We start from the raw sequence: 24,310 nt of genomic DNA, 5'->3' as shown, positions 1-24,310 counted from the left end.
AAAAAAAAATAGTCGATTTTTTCGAATCGGTCTAGTGTATATAGACATATCGCTCTTAAAAATTTAATAAGGAAAAGTCATTTGATTTATCTATTTACTGCATTTTTATCTGCACTGAAGAATTTAAAAGATATTTATTATTAAGTTTACTTATCTACGTTAAACAGTTTTCGAGTCACGCTTGAAAACAAAATTTTTTTCTTGAGTAAATATGAACTTTAAATATTGCTCACTTGAGGGACTTAATGTTGATAAGTAAATAAATAATCAACAATATACAAATAAATAAATAATATAAAAGCAGCGAAATAATAAATAAATAAATGAATAATGAAGACATATGCGAACCCGAATTAAACGAAATCATAAATAGTTGATTAAGATTAAAAATTTATAGCAATTTCCAAATGAATAATTTTAATTTTGTACAATGAAGTTAACAAAAATAACATTCGAAAGAGGATGGAAAACGGACCCTCTGTGACATCAGACAGGACCACATAATACACGGAAAAAAATAACTAGGTGGTGCAACATGAACCAGTCTAGGTGAGTCACCATAAAAATCATGTTGGAGCAACACTATACATGGTATTTTTATGCGAAGATGTGCACCCAAAGCATTCATACTCAAGGAACACTGGGGGGAATAGGGACCACCAGATTGGCCTATTTCTTCCTACAGAGAAAAACGCCACTTACTCCTCCCGCTTTTCTCAGGGGACAGTTTTCCATTTCTGGAGAAAAAGGATATTCAGTCCGTCACGAAGAGCTGGTACTGGTAGGTGGTTTCAAGACTCTTACGATAGACGTTTACCATTCATAGATTCATAGGTCTTATTGATATATTTCATTTTAATTGTATATCTATTCAGCTTTCAGTTATATATCAAATATTCGAAGACCTTTTTAATTTAAATTCAATTTTTTTTCACCAATTGATATTAAAATAATACTAATTCATTCAAGAATATCAACTTGAATACGAATCAACTACCTTACTTCAAAAAATTATATCTTTCTAATTTGATTCATCTCGACATGTAACAGGAAAACGAAAAATTCATGATTCACACTTTCAGGTCATGAAGTGCGTGGATCATCACATTTACTAATAGTGTTCTTTGTTGAGGGCATCAATTTCATTGTGAAAACAACAATCAAATAAATGGAAAACACAGGGTTCCAGTCGTACATTAATATAAACCAAACAAACGATACGTAAGTTTTTAATTGAAATAATTAAATTTCTTGATAAAATTCTGTACGAAAACTTTCCTCATAAATTAAATATGCCGTCAATATTTTTAAAGAATAAATAGATACACTGATAGTAAAGTTCATATAGTGAAGGTAGTTAGGAATTGAATGGTATAAAAGTATGATAATTTTATCTAACGTTTTAGTAAGTAAACTAGTAGGGGAGACCGGAGCAGGGTGGCCCCCCTAAGCCGGTTATTACTTTTCGTGGCTTTCAACCATCAGATCATTTTAATTTCGTCCTATTTTGAACAAATTTATAGACGTTTTGCCGAAACTCTAAAAAAAAAAAAACTTTTTTTTTTGGCAAGGAGGCCCCACTCCAAAAAATGATAATTTTTTTTTTTTTAGTTTGTTTTCATCGTTAAAAACGTATTTTTCATGAAAACTATTTTTACTTTTAGATGACTCAAAAAAAATTTTTAAGGTGTAATAAATCGTTCCCCCACGATTAGATTAATTAATAATTATTGTTTAAAAAAAGAAAATTCTACATTTCTTATTTATCATTATTTTTAACATAAAAAAAGTGTTTTTTAATTTTTTAGATAATGGATAGTTTTACTTTATTTTAAAGATTTATCAACTAAAAGAAAAATTTTTACTTCTGAATATTTTTAGTGACCAAATTTGCCTCAGACATAGAGAATCAGCCGAAAAATATGGAAAAATCACTTTTTCAAAATCTTCACCTTGTCCATTTTGCCCCAGGTGTCATGCAAAGGGCTAAAAATGTGCAAACATATCGGATTCATAGTAATTAGACGAAAAAAAAAAAATATTTTTTTGATCAAAATTTCAGGGGGGCCTTTTTGCCCCGGTCTCCCCTATTCATTTATTCGAGAAAATCAATTTAAACTCAAATCAACTACCCTGCTTAAAAAATAGTATCTTTTTCATTCGATTTATCTAAATATGTAACAGGTAGACGGGAAATCTACGCTCCATACATCCAGGTCACAAAGCACACGGATCATTGCATTTACTAAGAGTGAACTTTGTTGGGAACATAAATTATATTGTGAAGACTACAATCAACAAAATGGAAAACCCAGGATTGCAGTTACACAATGATATAGACCAAAAAAGCGATATGTAAGTTTGTAATTACAATCATATTATATTTATTATTTGTTAATAATCGTCGACGATATCTCTCGAACGGATTATCTGAATGAGACGTTCTTCGCAGCGATCGATATCTTTCATTGATTTCTAGAGCTAATTGAATTTTGAAATTGATCGATTTAACAGTTTTCAAAATATCAAAAATTTTTAATTTGAATGAATAAATTATATAGATCGGTTTTTCCATTCAAAAGATATGAGAGGTTTACATTCACACAAACACACACACACACACACATCTCTCTGAAAATGTCAGAATAGCATCCTAACACCTTCAAACGTCGAAATCTGATGAAAACCCGGTTTTTGATAAAGTTTTAGGACACCGTCGACATGGTGGACATGCTGGAGGAGTCGAACATTTAAGGAACGGATACAAGTAATATTGCTGATTGTTGCAGTCATTGCAGTTATTGGCTTGGCAGTAGGTATAAGTATAGTAAATGTGAAGGCGAATTCACGCAGTGGCACAGATGCAGGTAAAAACATAATTTTTGTTATTATTATTGCACACCTCGAACGCGAAGCGGAGAGGTAGTGCTCTACTGTAACCAAATTTTAAAACTGAGTTTCGGTCAACTTCTATTATCTCCACTATTTTTATATAGCACTTAATAAAAAAAAGGATCACTGATAGCAAAAAAAAACTCCAATAAATAAATTACAGATATTGTAAATGAGATTCTAAAAATGACTATACTCGTTCATGCATGATCATATATGAACATATCTGTTCATATATTAACAGATCAAGTTATGTATGATCAGACCTGGCCAATTTTTGGATCTAATCACATATAGACAATTATGCATGATCATACATGATTAGACAAAATCTTTTTTCATCGGAATGTTTTTCATAGTTCGGAAAACCAGTTTTTTCTCTCAGTGTAGAAGATATTTTATTGATTACCGAACTTTTAAATATGTTTTTCGCGATACTTATGATTTTAAATGTACGCATCACTCGTTTTGGTTTCTTTTTCACCTGAAATTGCCACAACTGAGATAAAAGCCAAAATATAACCATAAACAGAAAAGTTTTACGCAGTGAGAATTATTTCGCGGATGGGTAAAAAACGTACGTGTGAAAATTTCAATTTGAGTATTTAACATTTTTACGTGTAAGTTTAACGCTCTGTAGTTATAATCTCGTACGACTAGTTTTAATCAATTTATTTTTCGACATACAAAAATGTTATTCTATACGAAAATAAAATTCTGCTTACAATATTTAAAAAATTGTCAATTTTGCATTTAAAATATGTAGGAAAGTATTTTACACCCATCGGCATACGTTAAAACAACTTAAATTAGTATAAGCTGTTTTTACGTGCGATTTATGTTAATTTTATCAAAAAAATTTTTACTGCGTTGGACCAATTGGATACTTCAAACCTCACCTTCTGTTTCTTCTAGTTTCAGATAAAGTTTGCGATTTACCATCATGTATCCATGCCGGTAAGACATGATTAATTATCAAGTTGTAATGAAACAAAATTATCGGCAATAAAAAATAAAATTTATTTTAGCCTCAGAGATCCTAAAAAATATGAATACATCTGTTGACCCTTGTGATAACTTCTATAAATTTGCCTGTGGTGGATTTATGAAATCAACATTCATTCCTGATCACTCAAATAAGATATATGAGCCACATATGAGATATGATTCATTCAGTACCGGAGAAAATGTAATTTTAAACCAATTAAGAAGAAGTATAGAAAATCTAAATTCAACGGATATGCCTTATGCATTCAGGCTTGTAAAAACTCTCTACAAGAGCTGTATGGATGAACGTCAGTGTTTTTATTTTATTTATTTATTATTTTTTTTTTATAATGATTATTTTGCATTGAATTTATTGAAATTTGATTGTTACTTCTAGCTGTTATTGAAGAACAAGGACTTACTCCTTTGTTGAGTATAATAAAAAAACTCGGAGGATGGCCGGTACTAGAAGGAGATACGTGGAACGATCATGAATCTGATTGGACGACAATTATCTTCAAACTCCGTGACCTCGGTTATGATTCTAATAATCTAATAGACTTTTCCATTAATGTAGATCCCAAAAACAGTTCAAAGCGTGTTATATATGTAAGTTTCGAAAATATTCACCTAAATTATTCAAGAAACATCACTTCCTGAGTCGAAATTTAAATCGTAGATTGAAGTTACCAGACGTTGGAAACGTAAATTCAACCTTTGAAGACGTAAATAGTCGTGAAACGTATCTTAGACGTAGTTGACGTACAAAAACGTAAATAAGACTTGCGTACTCGTAAATCGTAGATACAACCTTTTAAAACTGGCAATAAATAGTATATTGTGTGACAAGGGATGAAACAAAACGATTTCATACTAGGGTGAGGTGGGCTGACATCACCCTTAGTCGAAATTGTGTTTTATCCTGAGTCACACACTATATTTATCATGATTACCTGCATCGGAACTTGAAGATTCAGTGTCAGCAGCCAGTACGAAACAAGTTAATTTCAAGCCGATGATGCGGAGAACTGTTAGAGAATGAGATATATGTGATTTACAGTCACTTATTTAATAGTAAATAATACAAAAATATTATTTTCACTCATTTTTTATTAATTTCATTTGGTTAATTAAAACTGTCCCCTAAAAAATGAAATGAGTAAACTAAAGTGACAAGTAAACCAATGGAAGTAATAAGAATGCTAATGAACATTAAATATAACTAGCACAGGGCAGAAACATGCGTGTTTCTTCCCAAGAGAAGAAACACGCATGTTTCTGCCCGCTGTGAAGGGATTTGTGAATTACGAATTTGCTAGCAGTTGTTTGCAGCATCGGCTTGACATTAGCTTGTTTCGACGCGCTGTAGAGACACTGAAACTTCAAATTTCGATGCTGGTATCATGAAAACAATTAAACTATGTCGGAAACATTTTTTATCTACAAGCTTCTAGGTAGTCTGTAAGACCCAAAAAATCTCGAGAAACTGGGCATCAGTAGAGTTATTCCCTGCAAGGCCCAAAAAATTTTTCTACAGCTGCTAAGGATTCTTATTTATTGTCTTCTAGCTGCTAGACATATCTTTTCCCTATACAAAAATTCCCATAAAATCCACTCAAATGCCACAGAAACTGCATAGAATCCTACAGACTGTATTGGTTTCTATGCGGTTTTCGTCGCATTTGATTGGATTCTATGGGAATTTTTGGATAGGGTTGGAAATGAAATGTTTTCGATACACGGAAAAAAAATTTACTGTTGCTGCAACAGGAAAAAATCCTGTTGTAGCAGCAGGATTTTCATGCAGCTGCAACAGGAGGCAGCCATGTTGCAGTAACAGGATTTTTTTCTGTGTATAGTTCGATTGTTTGATTGCAAGTTTTGAAAGGTTGTATCTACGACTCTCGATTACGCAAGTCTTATTTACGTTTTTGTACGTCAACTACGTCTAAAATACGTTTTACGATTATTAACGTCTTCAAAGGTTGAATTTACGTTTTTAACGTCTGGTAAGTTCAATCTACTTTTTAAATTTTGACTCGGGTTAAGTTCCCAAGCGAAAGAAAAAGAAATTGTTGAGTTTTTGTTAAATTAAAGGCGATAATTTGTTATTATGTAACCCTAATTGTTGACTTAAATTGAATAAAAATTCAACGACTTTTTTCTTATGCCGCTAGGAGTACTGAAAATTTTAAATAGTATATTATACTACAAGGGCAGAAAGTTGCAGGCGAAGCCGAGGGCATCAGACGCGCAGTTCAGGGCTCTCCAACTTTCTGTCCGTGTAGTGTATACTATTTTTCTTCATGCCCGGACGAAAGTACGTTGACAAATCAAAGGTGTATAAATTACATAATTACGTTTTAGCAGGTATTGATGCCAGCCCCGACATTTGCGGCACGAGCGGAGCGAGTACTGCTGGTGGGGGGGGGGGGGGCAGGCATCAAATACATCGATTAAAAAAATCATCATTACACATTTTTAAAAGCAATAATTATGATCCTGAAGTTAACAGTCTCCAGAATGAACTACTTTCGGATTTTTTTTTTAAACCGATTACAAAAAAAAAAAAAAACTAAAAATATGCACTTGACGAAAATTAAAAAAACTGTAGGCGCGACTTTTAAATAATTTTTTATTTTTATAATTTATCTTAGAAAAAAAAAAAATAAAAGAATTACTAGACGTCGGCTAACTTTAGTATCATAAATAATTTCTAATTTTCAAAAAATTATTAAATTTATAAAAAATAATTTTTTAATCTGTATTAATCTTTAGTAAATATTATTTTTTCAAAAATATAGACATATATAATTTCGAATCAATTGTAAACAAGTTTTGAGGTTATGAATACGAGCGGGAGTGTCAGCAAATTTTGTCAAAGTGACGGTAGTATACGTATAACCGGGTAGCAGTGTGCACGAAAAACTCTTTCGTCCCGCTACTGCTTTCTTTCGGCCTGCCGTTATAGATGGCGCGCGAGTAATCCCAGCACGGCACGAATGTTAGATTTTCTGCCGTGAACCCGAGGCCGAACGTACGTACTTTCGGCCGAGGTATAAAGAAAAATATATTTTATGGAAAAATAAGTCGATATCTCGATAGTAACTATAATTTTGGCTAATAAAAAATCTTTTTAAAAAAATTTTATTGCAGCTAGATGATCCTATACATGATGAAAGACGTCTTCCCTTATTATCAGGATTCCGCAAGAATATTGCTAAAGAATATTACCGTTACATAATTGATACTGCGGTAATTCTTGGTGCTGAACGTAAGCGCGCTCAATATGAACTTAGGGATGCTCTCGAATTTGAAATGAATCTTGCCAAAGTAAAACTTTATGATAAATTTTATTTAATTAATTAATGATAAAAAGTTATATCAAAAATTTTAGATGAGTCTGTCGGAAATTTTTCGGGAAGATAACGCAACTTCCATGTACAACCCAATCACAGTAGCTGAATTATTAAATAAACATCCTAGTATCCCTTGGAAGGAATATTTCAATAGATTTCTCGCCCCTTATTACAAATTCGATGATATCGATGTAGTGATGGTTAGGAGTCCGTACTTCTTTTCATACTTTGAAGATCTGATGAAGTCAACTCCAAAGAGAGTACAAGCTAATTATCTAATATGGCATACTGTTGCTTCATCTGTAAAGTACTTAAATGATGGCATTCGTGAAAGACAACTTGAATACAATAAAGATTTATATCATGAAACGGAAAGAAGACCTCGATGGAAAGAGTGTGTTGAAACTGTCTCCAATACGTTACCAATCAGCACAGGAGCGATGTATGTAAGAGACTATTTTAGCAAAGACGCCAGAGAAACTGCCAGAAAAATAACTTTGGATGTTCGGGATCAGTTCATTAAAACATTGCAAACAGTAAATAATATATTATTAGTCCTTCTATTTATTAATAATAATTAAACTCTTAGTATGTAACTAATTTAAATAATATATAAAAGGTTGACTGGATGAATGAAGAAACTAGGAAACATGCTTTAGATAAAGCTAAATCTATAACTATCAACATTGGGTATCCTGACGAGTTTTTCAATGACACTAAATTAGATGAATTTTATGGGAGTCTCAAACTTGATGAAAATGCTTCTTATTTAGAAAATACATTAACTTCGTTATTATTTAAAACAGAATACACCATTAGTGAGTTGAAAAATCCCGTTAATAAGAGTGATTGGGTAAGATTTGACCAAGTAGTTAATGTTGATGCATACATTTCATTACTGGGAAACTCTTTTTGTATGTATATTTTATTATTCATCACATAAATTATTAAGAATTAATTGAGGATTCGTTATGAGTTGCATTGATTTTATTTTTTTCACTTGTCTAGATTTCCCAGTTGGAATTCTTCAGGGCAATCTTTTTAATAAAGACCTTCCAAAATACTTGAATTATGGGGGCATTGGGTTCATAGTCGGTCATGAAATTATTCACGGCTTTGACGATCAAGGTAATCAGTATGATAAAAATGGTAATCTAGCTGATTGGTGGGATCCATCAACAAATGAAAAATACATAGATAAGGTCATAGATCTAATCTCTCTATATAAAACTTACGGTCGCAAGGCATCAATAGACTACGTAAGAAAATTAAAAATTTACTTAAGTAAAAATATAACTTGTTCAGAAATATTTTATAATGATTATCGTTTATTCTATGTTTCTTTGTGCAGGAGTATGAATTTAATAGTTACCGCGAAAATATTGCTGACAATGAAGGTATAAAACTAGCATATTTAGCGTACAGAGATTGGGCTGATCAACATGAAGCAGAACCAAAACTTCCTGGACTTCCTTATTCACCGAAACAAATGTTTTGGATTAATGCAGCAAAAACATGGTGTTCTGGATACCGTCCTGAATTAGCATCACTGATTACTTTAATTAGCATGAAGTTTCCAATAGAACACCGTGTTAATGGACCACTGGCTTATAGCCCGGATTTCGCTGACGATTTCAACTGTCCACTGGAATCAAACATGAATCCGCAGGAAAAGTTTTCAGTGTGGTAATATTTTTAACCAGGAAAAATTCATTTATTCTTTTACTTCATCGGTTTTTTTATTTTATCGAGTTCACAGCGGCTATCAAACATCTTAGACAATTAATTCTTATTATTACCCAAGTGAAATATCCATTGCAAAAGTCTTAGTCTACGATACTAAATGAATATGTTTGATAGCAGCATCATGACAATTTTCAGTGTGAAAAATTTTATTTTTAATTATAACAGCAATAAATTTTTAAGATAAACATATTTTTTATTGATAATTGCCTTGAATTAGTTGATTCAGCAACCTGCAACAGCAAACAAATGCTAATTAATTGATTTTATATGCTATCAGAGAGGTAAAAATGAAATAACGCATCAAAGTATGTGGTGTTCCGTCTCCTCTGATTTAAATTAATTAGCCATTATTTAGAATATTCATTAGCTCAATTAAATTCAACTAAAATGATATTTAAATTTTAATAATGTCAAATATTTTATTATTTTTATAGTTTTTTCGTTTCACAGGCGGAAAACTTATGTGTAGTTTACTTTCACTTATTTTATTTTCATTTATTTTTATTTATTACATTTTATTTTATTTTATTTTTACTGCACTCCACATCTGCCTTGCACATTTTGGGTTTGTAAACTCCAAAGTTTACAACTCTAAAAAAACTTCATGAGTTTTTCAAGGCCTTTCGCTATTGTCGCGAAAGAGACCACGCAGCTGCAAAGGCTTAAATTATAAACATTACTCATATTTTTTGTTATATGGCCATAAGCCTCGCACTTAATAAGAAAAAGGTTCACCTCTTGCTTAAGTCATAAAGATAAGTAAAATTTCGTTTATGTTTCATGTAGTCCCACGATCCTCGCGTCCTTGAGACTTTCCTTCCGTCATTTTTACGTGCTTCGTCACTTCCATCTCCCTTAGGCCCATAAAGGGCCCGCCTACGACTCTCCTACGCACCCACTTTTCCATTTCCAGCCAATGACCGACTTCTCATCCCTTTTCCAAGGCCTGATCACAGGAAAAGCCAATAGTTGTTTCCGAGTTCCTACTTCTTAGCTAATTCCCACCCTCGCAAAAATTGTAACTTAGATTTTAAGCGATTTTTATGTAGTCAGTTATCTCCGTGAACTTGTAAGAAGCAGCACGCTTCACTCAAAATAAATCTGAGTAAAATTTAAAATCCATCTTGCCTTCATTCACTCGTCGCCTTTTTTTGGTATTGACTACTGGTCAATACGTAATCGCATAATCGCAATAAAACAATTGCGGTTCAAAACATGTGGATCACATCATAGACCTTCAACCAAATTTGCACCAATAACCAATAAGTGGTGGGACGCAACTGCTCCCCATACCCTGTGTAAAGGGTTTCCTCCACTTGTTATCTAACGGTTTGCCAAGAAGATATTATCCGCTTGTTCAGTCCCTGATGAATTTTCTAATTTCCAAGCTGTGAGACGCTCCGATTATCTAAGCCAAATCAGAAATGGAGGACAGCTCGGAGAGCGTATATGTACAATAGGGTGGTCCTTATTTTAGACATTTTCAAATCTTTATGCTTGCAGAAGCTTATGTGGTTCGAAATTAATAAAAAATAATATTTTTGACGTTTCAGGTCTCTATCTCACTTTTAACGTTCAGAGATATTCCAAAAATAAAATTTGTTTAAAAATGTTTTTTTTTGGATAACTTTTAATGTGCTCGATGGATTGATTCCAAAATGGACTGGGCTCTGAATCTTTATAAGCCGCGTCGAATGCCACCTCAACCATCAAAATCGGTTCATTCGTTCAAGAGAAACCGTTGTCGAAAGAATTAAAAAAAAATAATAAATTTTTTTTTAATTCTTTCGACAACATAAAGAGCATAAAAAAATGAATGATATTATAATTATTTTCCTTAAGGCGTCCACACTGCTCCCCTCTCCCGTAACTTTCCTTTTTTTTTTGAAAATTTTTAATTTTCTTAGCGGAAAGTTCATAAGTCATAAACGCTCCCCCATGGAAATAAAATATACTTCATGATGTATGTGAAATATATGTGGCATATAAATAAAGTATATGAAATTTATAATTGAAATACATGTAAAATATACGCACATATATTTTACATATAAAATAAATATATTTCAAATACATAACTTTTGGCCGTTTTTCGTATATAAAAAATATATTTTTTATATAGTCAAAATGTATATCACATATATTTTATTTGTACAGCAAATATATATAATGAAATCTAATCGACATGTATGTAGAATATATATTAAATATATTTTCGTTATTTAGGCAGATCTTTGGTGGTCAGTGGGGGGGGGGGATTGGAACAAACAAATAATGACTAAAAAATCCAAATGGTTCAGGCTGGTGTACCAAAAGGGATCTAGCTGTCTGATTGTTCGATGATGGAAGGCCACAGATCTTTTTATAGGGAGAGGGGGGAGCATAGATAATTAAAAATAGTAAAATATATAATTAAAAATGAGTGACACTTTTGTTATAAATAAACTCAATCATTTTAATGCAATTTCAAAAATCATTGCTTATTGAGTATTTATTGGAATTATAACTTTTAAAACGATGTTTTTTATAGTTTCTATTAATAAAAATTAATACATAATTATTTTAAGTTTATGCTTATACGAGAATTCATAGATTATAAATATATTTTTAAAATTATCCTTATCAGGTATTGATAAAAAGTAGGGTTTTAAAATTTGAGTCCTTATTATTTTAAGTTATTTATTAATAAATTCATTTTTATATCATTTCAATTTTATAAACTATAAGTCCAAAGAATGTAAGATTAATTTTTTTATATTTTTTTCAATATCACAAAAACTAATGACTGTTAACTAAGAGATATTTAATTAATACATTAGGAATAAAATATATTCAACTATGTTGTGGAGTAAAAAGAACCACAGCGGTTATTTAATGTAAGTTCTTATTACTACTTACTGTAGTAAATGGTACTACAAGTTGTGTACCACAGTATACTAGTAACTGTTACTAAACTTGTAGTTATCCTATATATTACTAGTCAGTGTAGTAGACGGAACTCCATTTGTAGTAAATTTACTACACATTTCTTAGCGTGGGCGATTCTCTGATCTCCTCATAAACCTCCGGAATATCATAATTATTAACGTCTATAGATTTTCTCGGCAGAGTTTTAGTTATCTCGGTCATAGCATCGACACTCTTTCTCAGATTCAAGATTCCTTCACGCAATCGAGACTCAAATCGTGATCCCGTTGTATTCCATCTAGTTTGTCTGACAATTTGAACACGTTTGAAAAATTTTTTACTCGTACGTATTATAACTCCAATAATGACAATGGTCCTTTCATTTTTTTTTTCTTCTACTACATCTGCTGCTATTTTATTTTTTGCAGCTATAAAATTGAGGTACGTCCATATAAGACGTCGCTCATTATCGTAGTATAAATTTTTTTCCAAATCTAACTCAAAATTTTCTTTCGCATTTCCTTTATTAAGGTGAATTGCAGAGAATGCGATGAAAAATATCTGGAAGCAAAAATAATATTTAAAAAATTAGTATAAAGACACTAAAAAGGGGGAAAGGGGAAAGGCGAAATTTTAAGTTGAAATTAAAGTATAAACCAATTTTTTTTACACATTTCATAAATTTCTAGGTCAAATACAGTCAAAGTTTAAAGTAGTATCTTAAGAGACAAAACAAAGATCGGAAAATATAGTTTATCGTCTCAGCGTTTACGTTTTCCTCACACAATAGTTAGAGAAAATTCTCTTGAAAAAAAAATACTCCGTAAAAAGCGTGTTTCATCATTAAAAAATTTCCCGAGTAGGGGAAGGTGGGGCACAACGCCCTCTTAAGCCGGTAATTATTTTTTATAGTTTTTAATGTAAAAATTTTTAAGCAAATTTTCGAGGGGGGGCATCGTGCCCCACCCTTCCCTAAACCGATTTTTTTAGTTTATTAATTTGATCAAGAAAATTGCCTAATAAAGAATGAGTATTTATAATGTCATAACCACCCGTTAAATACTTTCAAAGTTATAATAATATAGCAAGAAATTCAATCGTGTAACTCTAAACCTTTATTAATATTAAAAAAATATGAAAGAAGACAAATATAGTTGTCAAAGTGAGGCGAAAAAAAATTTTTCGATCGTAAAGCACACTCTGATGCTTCGCATCATGAGTCGTGCAACAGCTTATTCTATTAGCTTTGACGACCTGTTTACTTATGAAGACAGATGTAATAAATAAACTTCAACACAATAAAAAATATTGCATTGAAATCAACATTATCTGTATTCTAGAAACCGTCCTATAATAATTATATATTTTTTTTTTCTCTAATATTGACAACCTGTGTTGAATTTCAACATAAAATTTTCAAGCAACACAGTACTATTTATTGATCTAACACACAATAATCACCACAAAAAATTTAACACGGAATGTTTTCAACAAAAATTCACAATATTTTTTACCGTGCATCTACTCCATAAAAGTCTCCTAAAATTATATAATTCAAACAATAAAATTAATAGGTTGTTAATTCAATTTATCAACGTGTTAACTTTTTAATAACACGTAATGATAAGAGGAATATGGTGTAATGCTCATTATACTTAATTAGAACAAACAGTAATTCATCAAACTATTACTTACGACTTTGAAATTCATATTGAATAATTTAGTTGATTTTTTTCACTTGTTTATCAAATAATTCAAATTGTCGTTAAGCTGAAAAAGAAAAATACAATTAAAATTAGTAATCATTTATTTATCTATTTACTTAACATAGGCCTAACAGCTTACGCCATTAACAGGGCCACCAAATATAATATATATATAGTATATTTTTCAGGTGTACGTCAGAGTGTGAAGTTACAGTGATTTTATAATATACAGAAGTTTAATTTAATTATTCGTAAGATATGTATCAATTACTTATTTATTGATTTATTGATGTTATTAGTAAGAGCTATCATAGAAGAAATTAGATATTATATATGAAAAAATAAGACTAAAATCTATGATCTTAAAGATATCATAATGGACGCTAAGTAATTAGCTGAAATAGACTGGTTAAAACCAAACAGAACAAACATTATTATTATATTTATGAATACAATAATAATTCTAGAAATACTTTTTGACTAACATAAAAAATCAATAAATATTATATTTTGACTATAAATAATAAATGGTCAACAAGTACTACTTACAAATTCTTATGACTGTTACAATGTCTTCGATTTTCCACGTACTTTGATATTGTAAATTTTGCACAAATAAGTCAGGGTATTTATATACATCGTTTTATGTTTATTTTAATTGTGTATCATCACAAACTGATTGAGTAAGCATTGAATTTCCGTAAACAGCAAATAACGAATTCTGCTTATATTCCGCAATATAATGTTTTTGAATACTTTCGTGCTAAAATGCATATTTTGAAATAAAATATTATTCAAACTGATCTGATTTGTCCGAATTCCTCGCATTTAAGAGTTTTTTTATAATTTTACACTGAAACTTTAGCTATAATCGTTACATACAAAAAAACTACTGTTAATTATAAATAAAAACAAAAAACATTCATTATTGATTTAGACTTTAATTCCTTTTTCCTAAGTTCCATACTATTAACCTATTTTTTTTAATCAACTTTGAGTATAATACACTTCCTACCCTAGTTTTCAGCAATGATTTCATTAAAAAGTACTAAAACCTCAGATAAAACAGCGATTTTTCTAATTTTAAGATGTATAGTTGAATTTATTTTGAAAACTACTAGCTCTACGGTTATAGCCCCCATGGAAATAAAATATATAAAAAATATATTTCATGATGTATGTGAAACATATGTGGCATATAAATAAAGTATATGAAATTTATAATTAAAATACATGTGAAATATACGCACATATATTTCACATATACACTAATGCAAAAAATTAAAGGAGCAGAAAAATTTTATAAATTTTTTAGTGATTTTTGGAAGGCTGTAACTTGGTGAAAAAAAATCGTATCGAAAATTAAAAGAAAGCATTTTATAGCTTGAAATCTCTAGTTTAGGTGTATTTTTTTCAAAATTTTTTAAAAGCTCCGATTATTGCGCAAACATGAGAAATACCGCGAGCCAAAAAATTTCTAAATTTTTTTTTTTTTTCCGAAGAGCCCACGGACCGCAGAAAAATTCTTTCAACTAAACGAATGCATACATCGTTTAGCGAATTTATTCAGCTTCAATTTGGTTTTTTTTTTAACCTCGTAGGACAATTTGTCGCAGAGATATCAGCCTTCAAACAGAAAATGATCCTTTTGGCTTTGAGCTTCGATATTTCAGGTACCAATGATCGCACAGAAAGTTGAAGGGCGGCGTTGAAAACTTGAATAAATTCCCTACAAGACCCTGTCATCATTTTAGAAAAAAAAAAATTTTTTTTATTTTTAACATCCATCAGAAGTAAGTACCAAAAAATGACTTTTTTTGGGTTTTTAGTAAATCAACCGCTACTCTGCAAATATCGATAAAAAAAATAATGTTGCCAGGGACTTTTTTAGCTTAATGTACCCCTAAGACCCCTGTGAATTTTTAAATTGATCTATCGAACCGTTTTTTGGGAATCATCGATCAAAGTTTAGCTAAACAATTAAAGGAGCAAGTTTTGTTCCTTTAATTGTGTAATCATAATCAAAATGAAAAAATTTTTTTTTTTCGACTTTTCTCAAATTTTTGCGTTGGTAACTCAGCAAATGCAAGGAAATGACAAAAAAAATAAAAAATTTCCAAAAAATGTCAAAAAAAAATCGAAGGAAAAAAAAAATTGAAACTTGTTTTTTGTGTTCTAAATTTTTTTTTTGACATTTTTTGGAAATTTTTTATTTTTTTTGTCATTTCCTTGCATTTGCTGAGTTACCAACGCAAAAATTTGAGAAAAGTCGAAAAAAAAAAATTTTTTCATTTTGATTATGATTACACAATTAAAGGAACAAAACTTGCTCCTTTAATTGTTTAGCTAAACTTTGATCGATGATTCCCAAAAAACGGTTCGATAGATCAATTTAAAAATTCACAGGGGTCTTAGGGGTACATTAAGCTAAAAAAGTCCCTGGCAACATTATTTTTTTTATCGATATTTGCAGAGTAGCGGTTGATTTACTAAAAACCCAAAAAAAGTCATTTTTTGGTACTTACTTCTGATGGATGTTAAAAATAAAAAAAATTTTTTTTTTTCTAAAATGATGACAGGGTCTTGTAGGGAATTTATTCAAGTTTTCAACGCCGCCCTTCAACTTTCTGTGCGATCATTGGTACCTGAAATATCGAAGATCAAAGCCAAAAGGATCATTTTCTGTTTGAAGGCTGATATCTCTGCGACAAATTGTCCTACGAGGTTAAAAAAAAAACCAAATTGAAGCTGAATAAATTCGCTAAACGATGTATGCATTCGTTTAGTTGAAAGAATTTTTCTGCGGTCCGTGGGCTCTTCGGAAAAAAAAAAAAAATTTAGAAATTTTTTGGCTCGCGGTATTTCTCATGTTTGCGCAATAATCGGAGCTTTTAAAAAATTTTGAAAAAAATACACCTAAACTAGAGATTTCAAGCTATAAAATGCTTTTTTTTAATTTTCGATACGATTTTTTTTCACCAAGTTACAGCCTTCCAAAAATCACTAAAAAATTTATAAAATTTTTCTGCTCCTTTAATTTTTTGCATTAGTGTATATGTGAAATATATGTGCGTATATTTCACATGTATTTTAATTATAAATTTCATATACTTTATTTATATGCCACATATGTTTCACATACATCATGAAATATATTTTTTATATATTTTATTTCCATGGGGGCTATAACCGTAGAGCTAGTAGTTTTCAAAATAAATTCAACTATACATCTTAAAATTAGAAAAATCGCTGTTTTATCTGAGGTTTTAGTACTTTTTAATGAAATCATTGCTGAAAACTAGGGTAGGAAGTGTATTATACTCAAAGTTGATTAAAAAAAATAGGTTAATAGTATGGAACTTAGGAAAAAGGAATTAAAGTCTAAATCAATAATGAATGTTTTTTGTTTTTATTTATAATTAACAGTAGTTTTTTTGTATGTAACGATTATAGCTAAAGTTTCAGTGTAAAATTATAAAAAAACTCTTAAATGCGAGGAATTCGGACAAATCAGATCAGTTTGAATAATATTTTATTTCAAAATATGCATTTTAGCACGAAAGTATTCAAAAACATTATATTGCGGAATATAAGCAGAATTCGTTATTTGCTGTTTACGGAAATTCAATGCTTACTCAATCAGTTTGTGATGATACACAATTAAAATAAACATAAAACGATGTATATAAATACCCTGACTTATTTGTGCAAAATTTACAATATCAAAGTACGTGGAAAATCGAAGACATTGTAACAGTCATAAGAATTTGTAAGTAGTACTTGTTGACCATTTATTATTTATAGTCAAAATATAATATTTATTGATTTTTTATGTTAGTCAAAAAGTATTTCTAGAATTATTATTGTATTCATAAATATAATAATAATGTTTGTTCTGTTTGGTTTTAACCAGTCTATTTCAGCTAATTACTTAGCGTCCATTATGATATCTTTAAGATCATAGATTTTAGTCTTATTTTTTCATATATAATATCTAATTTCTTCTATGATAGCTCTTACTAATAACATCAATAAATCAATAAATAAGTAATTGATACATATCTTACGAATAATTAAATTAAACTTCTGTATATTATAAAATCACTGTAACTTCACACTCTGACGTACACCTGAAAAATATACTATATATATATTATATTTGGTGGCCCTGTTAATGGCGTAAGCTGTTAGGCCTATGTTAAGTAAATAGATAAATAAATGATTACTAATTTTAATTGTATTTTTCTTTTTCAGCTTAACGACAATTTGAATTATTTGATAAACAAGTGAAAAAAATCAACTAAATTATTCAATATGAATTTCAAAGTCGTAAGTAATAGTTTGATGAATTACTGTTTGTTCTAATTAAGTATAATGAGCATTACACCATATTCCTCTTATCATTACGTGTTATTAAAAAGTTAACACGTTGATAAATTGAATTAACAACCTATTAATTTTATTGTTTGAATTATATAATTTTAGGAGACTTTTATGGAGTAGATGCACGGTAAAAAATATTGTGAATTTTTGTTGAAAACATTCCGTGTTAAATTTTTTGTGGTGATTATTGTGTGTTAGATCAATAAATAGTACTGTGTTGCTTGAAAATTTTATGTTGAAATTCAACACAGGTTGTCAATATTAGAGAAAAAAAAAATATATAATTATTATAGGACGGTTTCTAGAATACAGATAATGTTGATTTCAATGCAATATTTTTTATTGTGTTGAAGTTTATTTATTACATCTGTCTTCATAAGTAAACAGGTCGTCAAAGCTAATAGAATAAGCTGTTGCACGACTCATGATGCGAAGCATCAGAGTGTGCTTTACGATCGAAAAATTTTTTTTCGCCTCACTTTGACAACTATATTTGTCTTCTTTCATATTTTTTTAATATTAATAAAGGTTTAGAGTTACACGATTGAATTTCTTGCTATATTATTATAACTTTGAAAGTATTTAACGGGTGGTTATGACATTATAAATACTCATTCTTTATTAGGCAATTTTCTTGATCAAATTAATAAACTAAAAAAATCGGTTTAGGGAAGGGTGGGGCACGATGCCCCCCCTCGAAAATTTGCTAAAAAATTTTTACATTAAAAACATTAAAAACTATAAAAAATAATTACCGGCTTAAGGGGGCGTTGTGCCCCACCTTCCCCTACTCGGGAAATTTTTTAATTATGAAAAATGCGTTTTACGGAGTATTTTTTTTTCAAGAGAATTTTCTCTAACTATTGTGTGAGGAAAACGTAAACGCTGAGACGATAAACTATATTTTCCGATATTTGTTTTGTCTCTTAAGATACTACTTTAAACTTTGACTGTATTTGACCTAGAAATTTATGAAATGTGTAAAAAAAATTGGTTTATACTTTAATTTCAACTTAAAATTTCGCCTTTCCCCTTTCCCCCTTTTTAGTGTCTTTATACTAATTTTTTAAATATTATTTTTGCTTCCAGATTTTTTTCATCGCATTCTCTGCAATTCACCTTAATAAAGGAAATGCAAAAGAAAATTTTGAATTAGATTTGGAAAAAAATGTATACTACGATGATGAGCAACGTCTTATATGGACGTACCTCAATTTTATAGCTGCAAAAAATAAAATAGCAGCAGATGCAGTAGAAGAAAAAAAAAATGAAAGGACCATTGTCATTATTGGAGTTATAATGCGTATGAGTAAAAAATTTTTTAAACGTGTTGAAATTGTCAGACCAACTAGATGGAATACAACGGGATCACGATTTGAGTCTCGATTGCGTGAAGGAATCTTGAATCTGAGAAAGAGTGTCGATGCAATGACAGCAATAGCGAAAACTCTGCCGAGAAAATCTATAGACGTTAATAATTATAAAATTCCGAAGGTGTGTGAGGAGATCAGAGAATCGCCCACGCCAAGAAATGTGTAGTAAATTTACTACAAATGGAGTTCCGTCTACTACACTGACTAGTAGTATATAGGATAACTACAAGTTTAGTAACAGTTACTAGTATACTGTGGTACACAACTTGTAGTACCATTTACTACAGTAAGTAGTAATAAGAACTTACATTAAATAACCGCTGTGGTTCTTTTTACTCCACAACATAGTTGAATATATTTTATTCCTAATGTATTAATTAAATATCTCTTAGTTAACAGTCATTAGTTTTTGTGATATTGAAAAAAATATAAAAAAATTAATCTTACATTCTTTGGACTTATAGTTTATAAAATTGAAATGATATAAAAATGAATTTATTAATAAATAACTTAAAATAATAAGGACTCAAATTTTAAAACCCTACTTTTTATCAATACCTGATAAGGATAATTTTAAAAATATATTTATAATCTATGAATTCTTGTATAAGCATAAACTTAGAATAATTATGTATTAATTTTTATTAATAGAAACTATAAAAAACATCGTTTAAAAGTTATAATTCCAATAAATAACAATGAATACTCAATAAGCAATGATTTTTGAAATTGCATTAAAATGATTGAGTTTATTTATAACAAAAGTGTCACTCATTTTTAATTATATATTTTACTATTTTTAATTATATATGGGTAATTCCATGTCAACTTTTTCTACCCCCTAAAATAGATTATAAAGAATTATTTAAGATTTTTTTACCCAACCCAAAGAATATTACGATTTTTTGAAAAAAAAACGCTCTTTTTTTTTAAAATCGCTAGAACTTTTTCCGATTGGGATCACACCAAATTGAAAATAATTGTTTTTTAATGCAGTTTTAAAAAAAAATACTAAAAAAATTTCAGAAGTACGGATCTATGAAATATTTGGGTTTTTTCGAATTATCCGTCATTTCCGCGAAGTCCGACCCCTTTTATTTTCTTTTTTTACTCAAAAAAAACTTCAACAAATTCTGCAAAAACCTGCACTAGTTTCAAGATGTGTCGACGATTGCTTCTAATTTTTTTTTAAATTAAAAAAAAGTTTTTTTGAATTTGGTTTATTTTATGTGACTTTATTATGAAATTTTATTGGCTTCCTCGTGAAACTTCAGAAGTTGACACATAAAATTTTATTGAAAAATTTTAAGTGGTTATTGTCCAAAAAATTGTGGTTTTTTTTTTTTTTTTCAAAAAACCAAGGGAAAATCTTTTTTTTCACTTTATGACCGTTTTCTTCTCTCGTGCCGAAAAATGACAACTTTGTCATTTTTCAAAATAAAGTAGGCTTAGAAATTTCCCCTAGCTGAGAAATAAAAAAAATTAGATTTAATTTTGAATATTAGAATCAAAGAAAAGTGAAATGTTTCACAAAAAATAAATTGACTTAAACAGATACGAAAAAATTAGTTTTCATTTATTAAAAGATATTAGAACTATGAATTTATTTTAGAGTGCAGATCGTCCTTCTCTTTATTCCTTACTTTTTTGAAAGAAAAAGAAACACAATTTTTTGGATGATAACCACTTAATATTTTCCAATAAAATTTTATTTATCAACTTCTGAAGTTTCACGAGGAAGCTAATGAAATTTCATAATAAAGTCACATAAAATAAGCCAAATTTAAAAAAACTTTTTTTGTAATTAAAAAAAAAAATTAGAAGCAATCGTCGGCACATTTTGAAACTAGCGCAGGTTTTTGCAGAATTAGCTGAAGTTTTTTTTTGAGTAAAAAAAAAAAATAAAAGGGGTCGGACTTCGTGAAAATGACGGTTATTTCAAAAAATCCTAAATATTCCATAGATCCGGACTTCTGGTGTGGTCCCAATCGGTCAATTTATGAAAAACTCTAGCGATTTAAAAAAAAAGAGCGGTTTTTTTTCAAAAATCGTAACATTCTTTGGGTTCGGTGAAAAAATCTGAAATAATTCCTAAAAATCTATTTTATGGGGTAGAAAAAGATAGAAAACTTTGAGCAAAATCGAAGGGGGTCGGGTAAAAAATTACTCGATTTGACATGGAATGACCCATATATTATTATTTATAATATAAAATACACTGACACAAATCGAAGTATACCCACAGAGTGGAGTAGAAAAAGTTGTAGGTGGCGCTTTTATTTTCTTCTTTCGATCATTTTACCTTCGATCAATATATTGACAAGCCGCGTCGAATGACACCTTAAAGTTCAAAATCGGTTCATCCGTTCAAAAAATACAGGTATTTACATACGTACGTACGTACGTACGTACATACACACATACATACACTCGGAGATCATCTTGAAATTAGTCAGAATAGCTTCCTAGGACCTCAAAACGTCGACATCTGATGAAAATTCAATTTTCGTAAATCGGACCGAAACCAATAACTTCCCGAATTTTTGAAGATTTACAATTTTCTTAGCGGGAAGTTAAAAATTAGATTTAATCAAATTCATTGAAGCTTCAGAAAGTTGTTATTTGTTACTTTTATTAGGGGGTACCCTATTTTGCCCGTGTTATGTCAGATTGACAAAAAATAATGTTTTAGTGGGTATTTGGCCCAAGCCATATTTTCCATTTTGGTCGGCGCACGCATTATTCTCCGCACTAAGGTTTCCCTTAGCAGGTATTTTGCTGTTCGCGTGGCTCATTGTATGTTAAAAAATTATACGAATAAAAATAAATTATTTTTAAAATTATAAAAAATCATTCGGACGTAACGACCACAAAAAATTAAAATTTTTTTTATCAACGGCAACAGAAAATTTTTTCTATTTACTTTGATTATCATTAAAAATAAAAAAAAATGATTTAGCGTATTTGCAAATAACTCATGAGTCCTTGGAAACATAGTATTTCTATTAGTACCCCGTTTTGCCTGACCCTCTCCTACTTTGGCCGGAATAAAAAATTAATCGTTCAACGCCAAAAACCCCATGTTATTTAAATGGAAAACTTGCATCGCTGAACGACACGGGTTAAAAGTGAGATAGAGACCTGAAACGTCAAAAATATTATTTTTTATTAATTTCGAACCACATAAGCTTCTGCAAGCATAAAGATTTGAAAATGTCTAAAGTAAGGACCACCCTATTGTACATATACGCTCTCCGAGCTGTCCTCCATTTCTGATTTGGCTTAGATAATCAGAGCGTCTCACAGCTTGGAAATTAGAAAATTCATCAGGGACTGAACAAGCGGATAATATCTTCTTGGCAAACCGATAGATAACAAGTGGAGGAAACCCTTTACACAGGGTATGGGGAGCAGTTGCGTCCCACCACTTATTGGTTATTGGTGCAAATTTGGTTGAAGGTCTATGATGTGATCTACATACTTTGATGCGTTATTTCATTTTTACCTCTCTGATAGCATATAGAATCAATTAATTAGCATTTGTTTGCTGTTGCAGGTTGCTGAATCAACTAATTCAAGGCAATTATCAATAAAAAATATGTTTATCTTAAAAATTTATTGCTGTTATAATTAAAAATAAAATTTTTCACACTGAAAATTGTCATGATGCTGCTATCAAACATATTCATTTAGTATCGTAGACTAAGACTTTTGCAATGGATATTTCACTTGGGTAATAATAAGAATTAATTGTCTAAGATGTTTGATAGCCGCTGTGAACTCGATAAAATAAAAAAACCGATGAAGTAAAAGAATAAATGAATTTTTCCTGGTTAAAAATATTACCACACTGAAAACTTTTCCTGCGGATTCATGTTTGATTCCAGTGGACAGTTGAAATCTTTAGCGAAATCCGGGCTATAAGCCAGTGGTCCATTAACACGGTGTTCTATTGGAAACTTCATGCTAATTAAAGTAATCAGTGATGCTAATTCAGGACGGTATCCAGAACACCATGTTTTTGCTGCATTAATCCAAAACATTTGTTTCGGTGAATAAGGAAGTCCAGGAAGTTTTGGTTCTGCTTCATGTTGATCAGCCCAATCTCTGTACGCTAAATATGCTAGTTTTATACCTTCATTGTCAGCAATATTTTCGCGGTAACTATTAAATTCATAATACTGCAAAAAGAAACATAGAATAAACGATAATCATTATAAAATATTTCTGAACAAGTTATATTTTTACTTAAGTAAATTTTTAATTTTCTTACGTAGTCTATTGATGCCTTTCTACCGTAAGTTTTATATATAGTGATTAGATCTATGACCTTATCTATGTATTTTTCATTTGTTGATGAATCCCACCAATCAGCTAGATTACCATTTTTATCATACTGATTTCCTTGATCGTCAAAGCCGTGAATAATTTCATGACCGACTATGAACCCAATGCCCCCATAATTCAAGTATTTTGGAAGGTCTTTATTAAAAAGATTGCCTTGAAGAATTCCAACTGGGAAATCTAGACAAGTGAAAAAAATAAAATTAATGCAACTCATAACGAATCCTCAATTAATTCTTAATAATTTATGTGATGAATAATAAAATATACATACAAAAAGAGTTTCCCAGTAATGAAATGTATGCATCAACATTAACTACTTGGTCAAATCTTACCCAATCACTCTTATTAACAGGATTTTTCAACTCACTAATGGTGTATTCTGTTTTAAATAATAACGAAGTTAATGTATTTTCTAAATAAGAAGCATTTTCATCAAGTTTGAGACTCCCATAAAATTCATCTAATTTAGTGTCATTGAAAAACTCGTCAGGATACCCAATGTTGATAGTTATAGATTTAGCTTTATCTAAAGCATGTTTCCTAGTTTCTTCATTCATCCAGTCAACCTTTTATATATTATTTAAATTAGTTACATACACGAAAAGAATTT

The 24,310-nt window shown here is 30.1% G+C and overlaps 2 protein-coding genes and 1 long non-coding RNA gene across 3 annotated transcripts; 2 read left to right on the top strand and 1 right to left on the bottom strand.

The window, feature by feature from the left end:
* The first annotated feature begins 4,132 nt into the window (after nt 1-4,132).
* Nucleotides 4,133-8,057, top strand: LOC130671977 (neprilysin-2-like). Its single transcript, XM_057476157.1, has 6 exons — nt 4,133-4,187; nt 4,277-4,488; nt 7,036-7,212; nt 7,277-7,774; nt 7,858-7,928; nt 8,045-8,057. Exons 1-6 carry the CDS (start codon nt 4,133-4,135, stop codon nt 8,055-8,057), a joined length of 1,026 nt encoding a protein of 341 aa, XP_057332140.1.
* Nucleotides 8,058-11,613: 3,556 nt separating this feature from the next.
* Nucleotides 11,614-14,226, bottom strand: LOC130671308 (uncharacterized). Its single transcript, XM_057475115.1, has 3 exons — nt 14,147-14,226; nt 13,587-13,661; nt 11,614-12,452 (listed from the first exon to the last, which is right to left on the bottom strand). Exons 2-3 carry the CDS (start codon nt 13,599-13,601, stop codon nt 12,003-12,005), a joined length of 465 nt encoding a protein of 154 aa, XP_057331098.1. The 5' UTR covers nt 13,602-13,661; nt 14,147-14,226; the 3' UTR covers nt 11,614-12,002.
* Nucleotides 14,227-17,288: 3,062 nt separating this feature from the next.
* Nucleotides 17,289-19,912, top strand: LOC130671302 (uncharacterized). The gene is made up of 3 exons (XR_008990499.1): nt 17,289-17,366; nt 17,852-17,926; nt 19,070-19,912. It is a non-coding gene; the product is annotated as an uncharacterized LOC130671302 (long non-coding RNA).
* Nucleotides 19,913-24,310: the final 4,398 nt, after the last annotated feature.

Source organism: Microplitis mediator, chromosome 7 (assembly GCF_029852145.1).
Source record: "Microplitis mediator isolate UGA2020A chromosome 7, iyMicMedi2.1, whole genome shotgun sequence".
In the NCBI taxonomy this organism is placed as follows: domain Eukaryota; kingdom Metazoa; phylum Arthropoda; class Insecta; order Hymenoptera; family Braconidae; genus Microplitis; species Microplitis mediator.
This window is presented reverse-complemented; position numbering and strand designations above follow the sequence as displayed.

What these genes read in the sequence shown, in the direction of transcription:
- LOC130671977 (XM_057476157.1), top strand. Translation starts at nt 4,133, where the DNA reads ATGCCTTATGCATTCAGGCTTGTAAAAACTCTCTACAAGAGCTGTATG. An exon ending in CAAGAGCTGTATGGATGAAC is followed by an intron (nt 4,188 to 4,276) that starts GTCAGTGTTTTT and finishes TGTTACTTCTAG; the next exon opens with CTGTTATTGAAGAACAAGGA. An exon ending in TTGAAATGAATCTTGCCAAA is followed by an intron (nt 7,213 to 7,276) that starts GTAAAACTTTAT and finishes CAAAAATTTTAG; the next exon opens with ATGAGTCTGTCGGAAATTTT.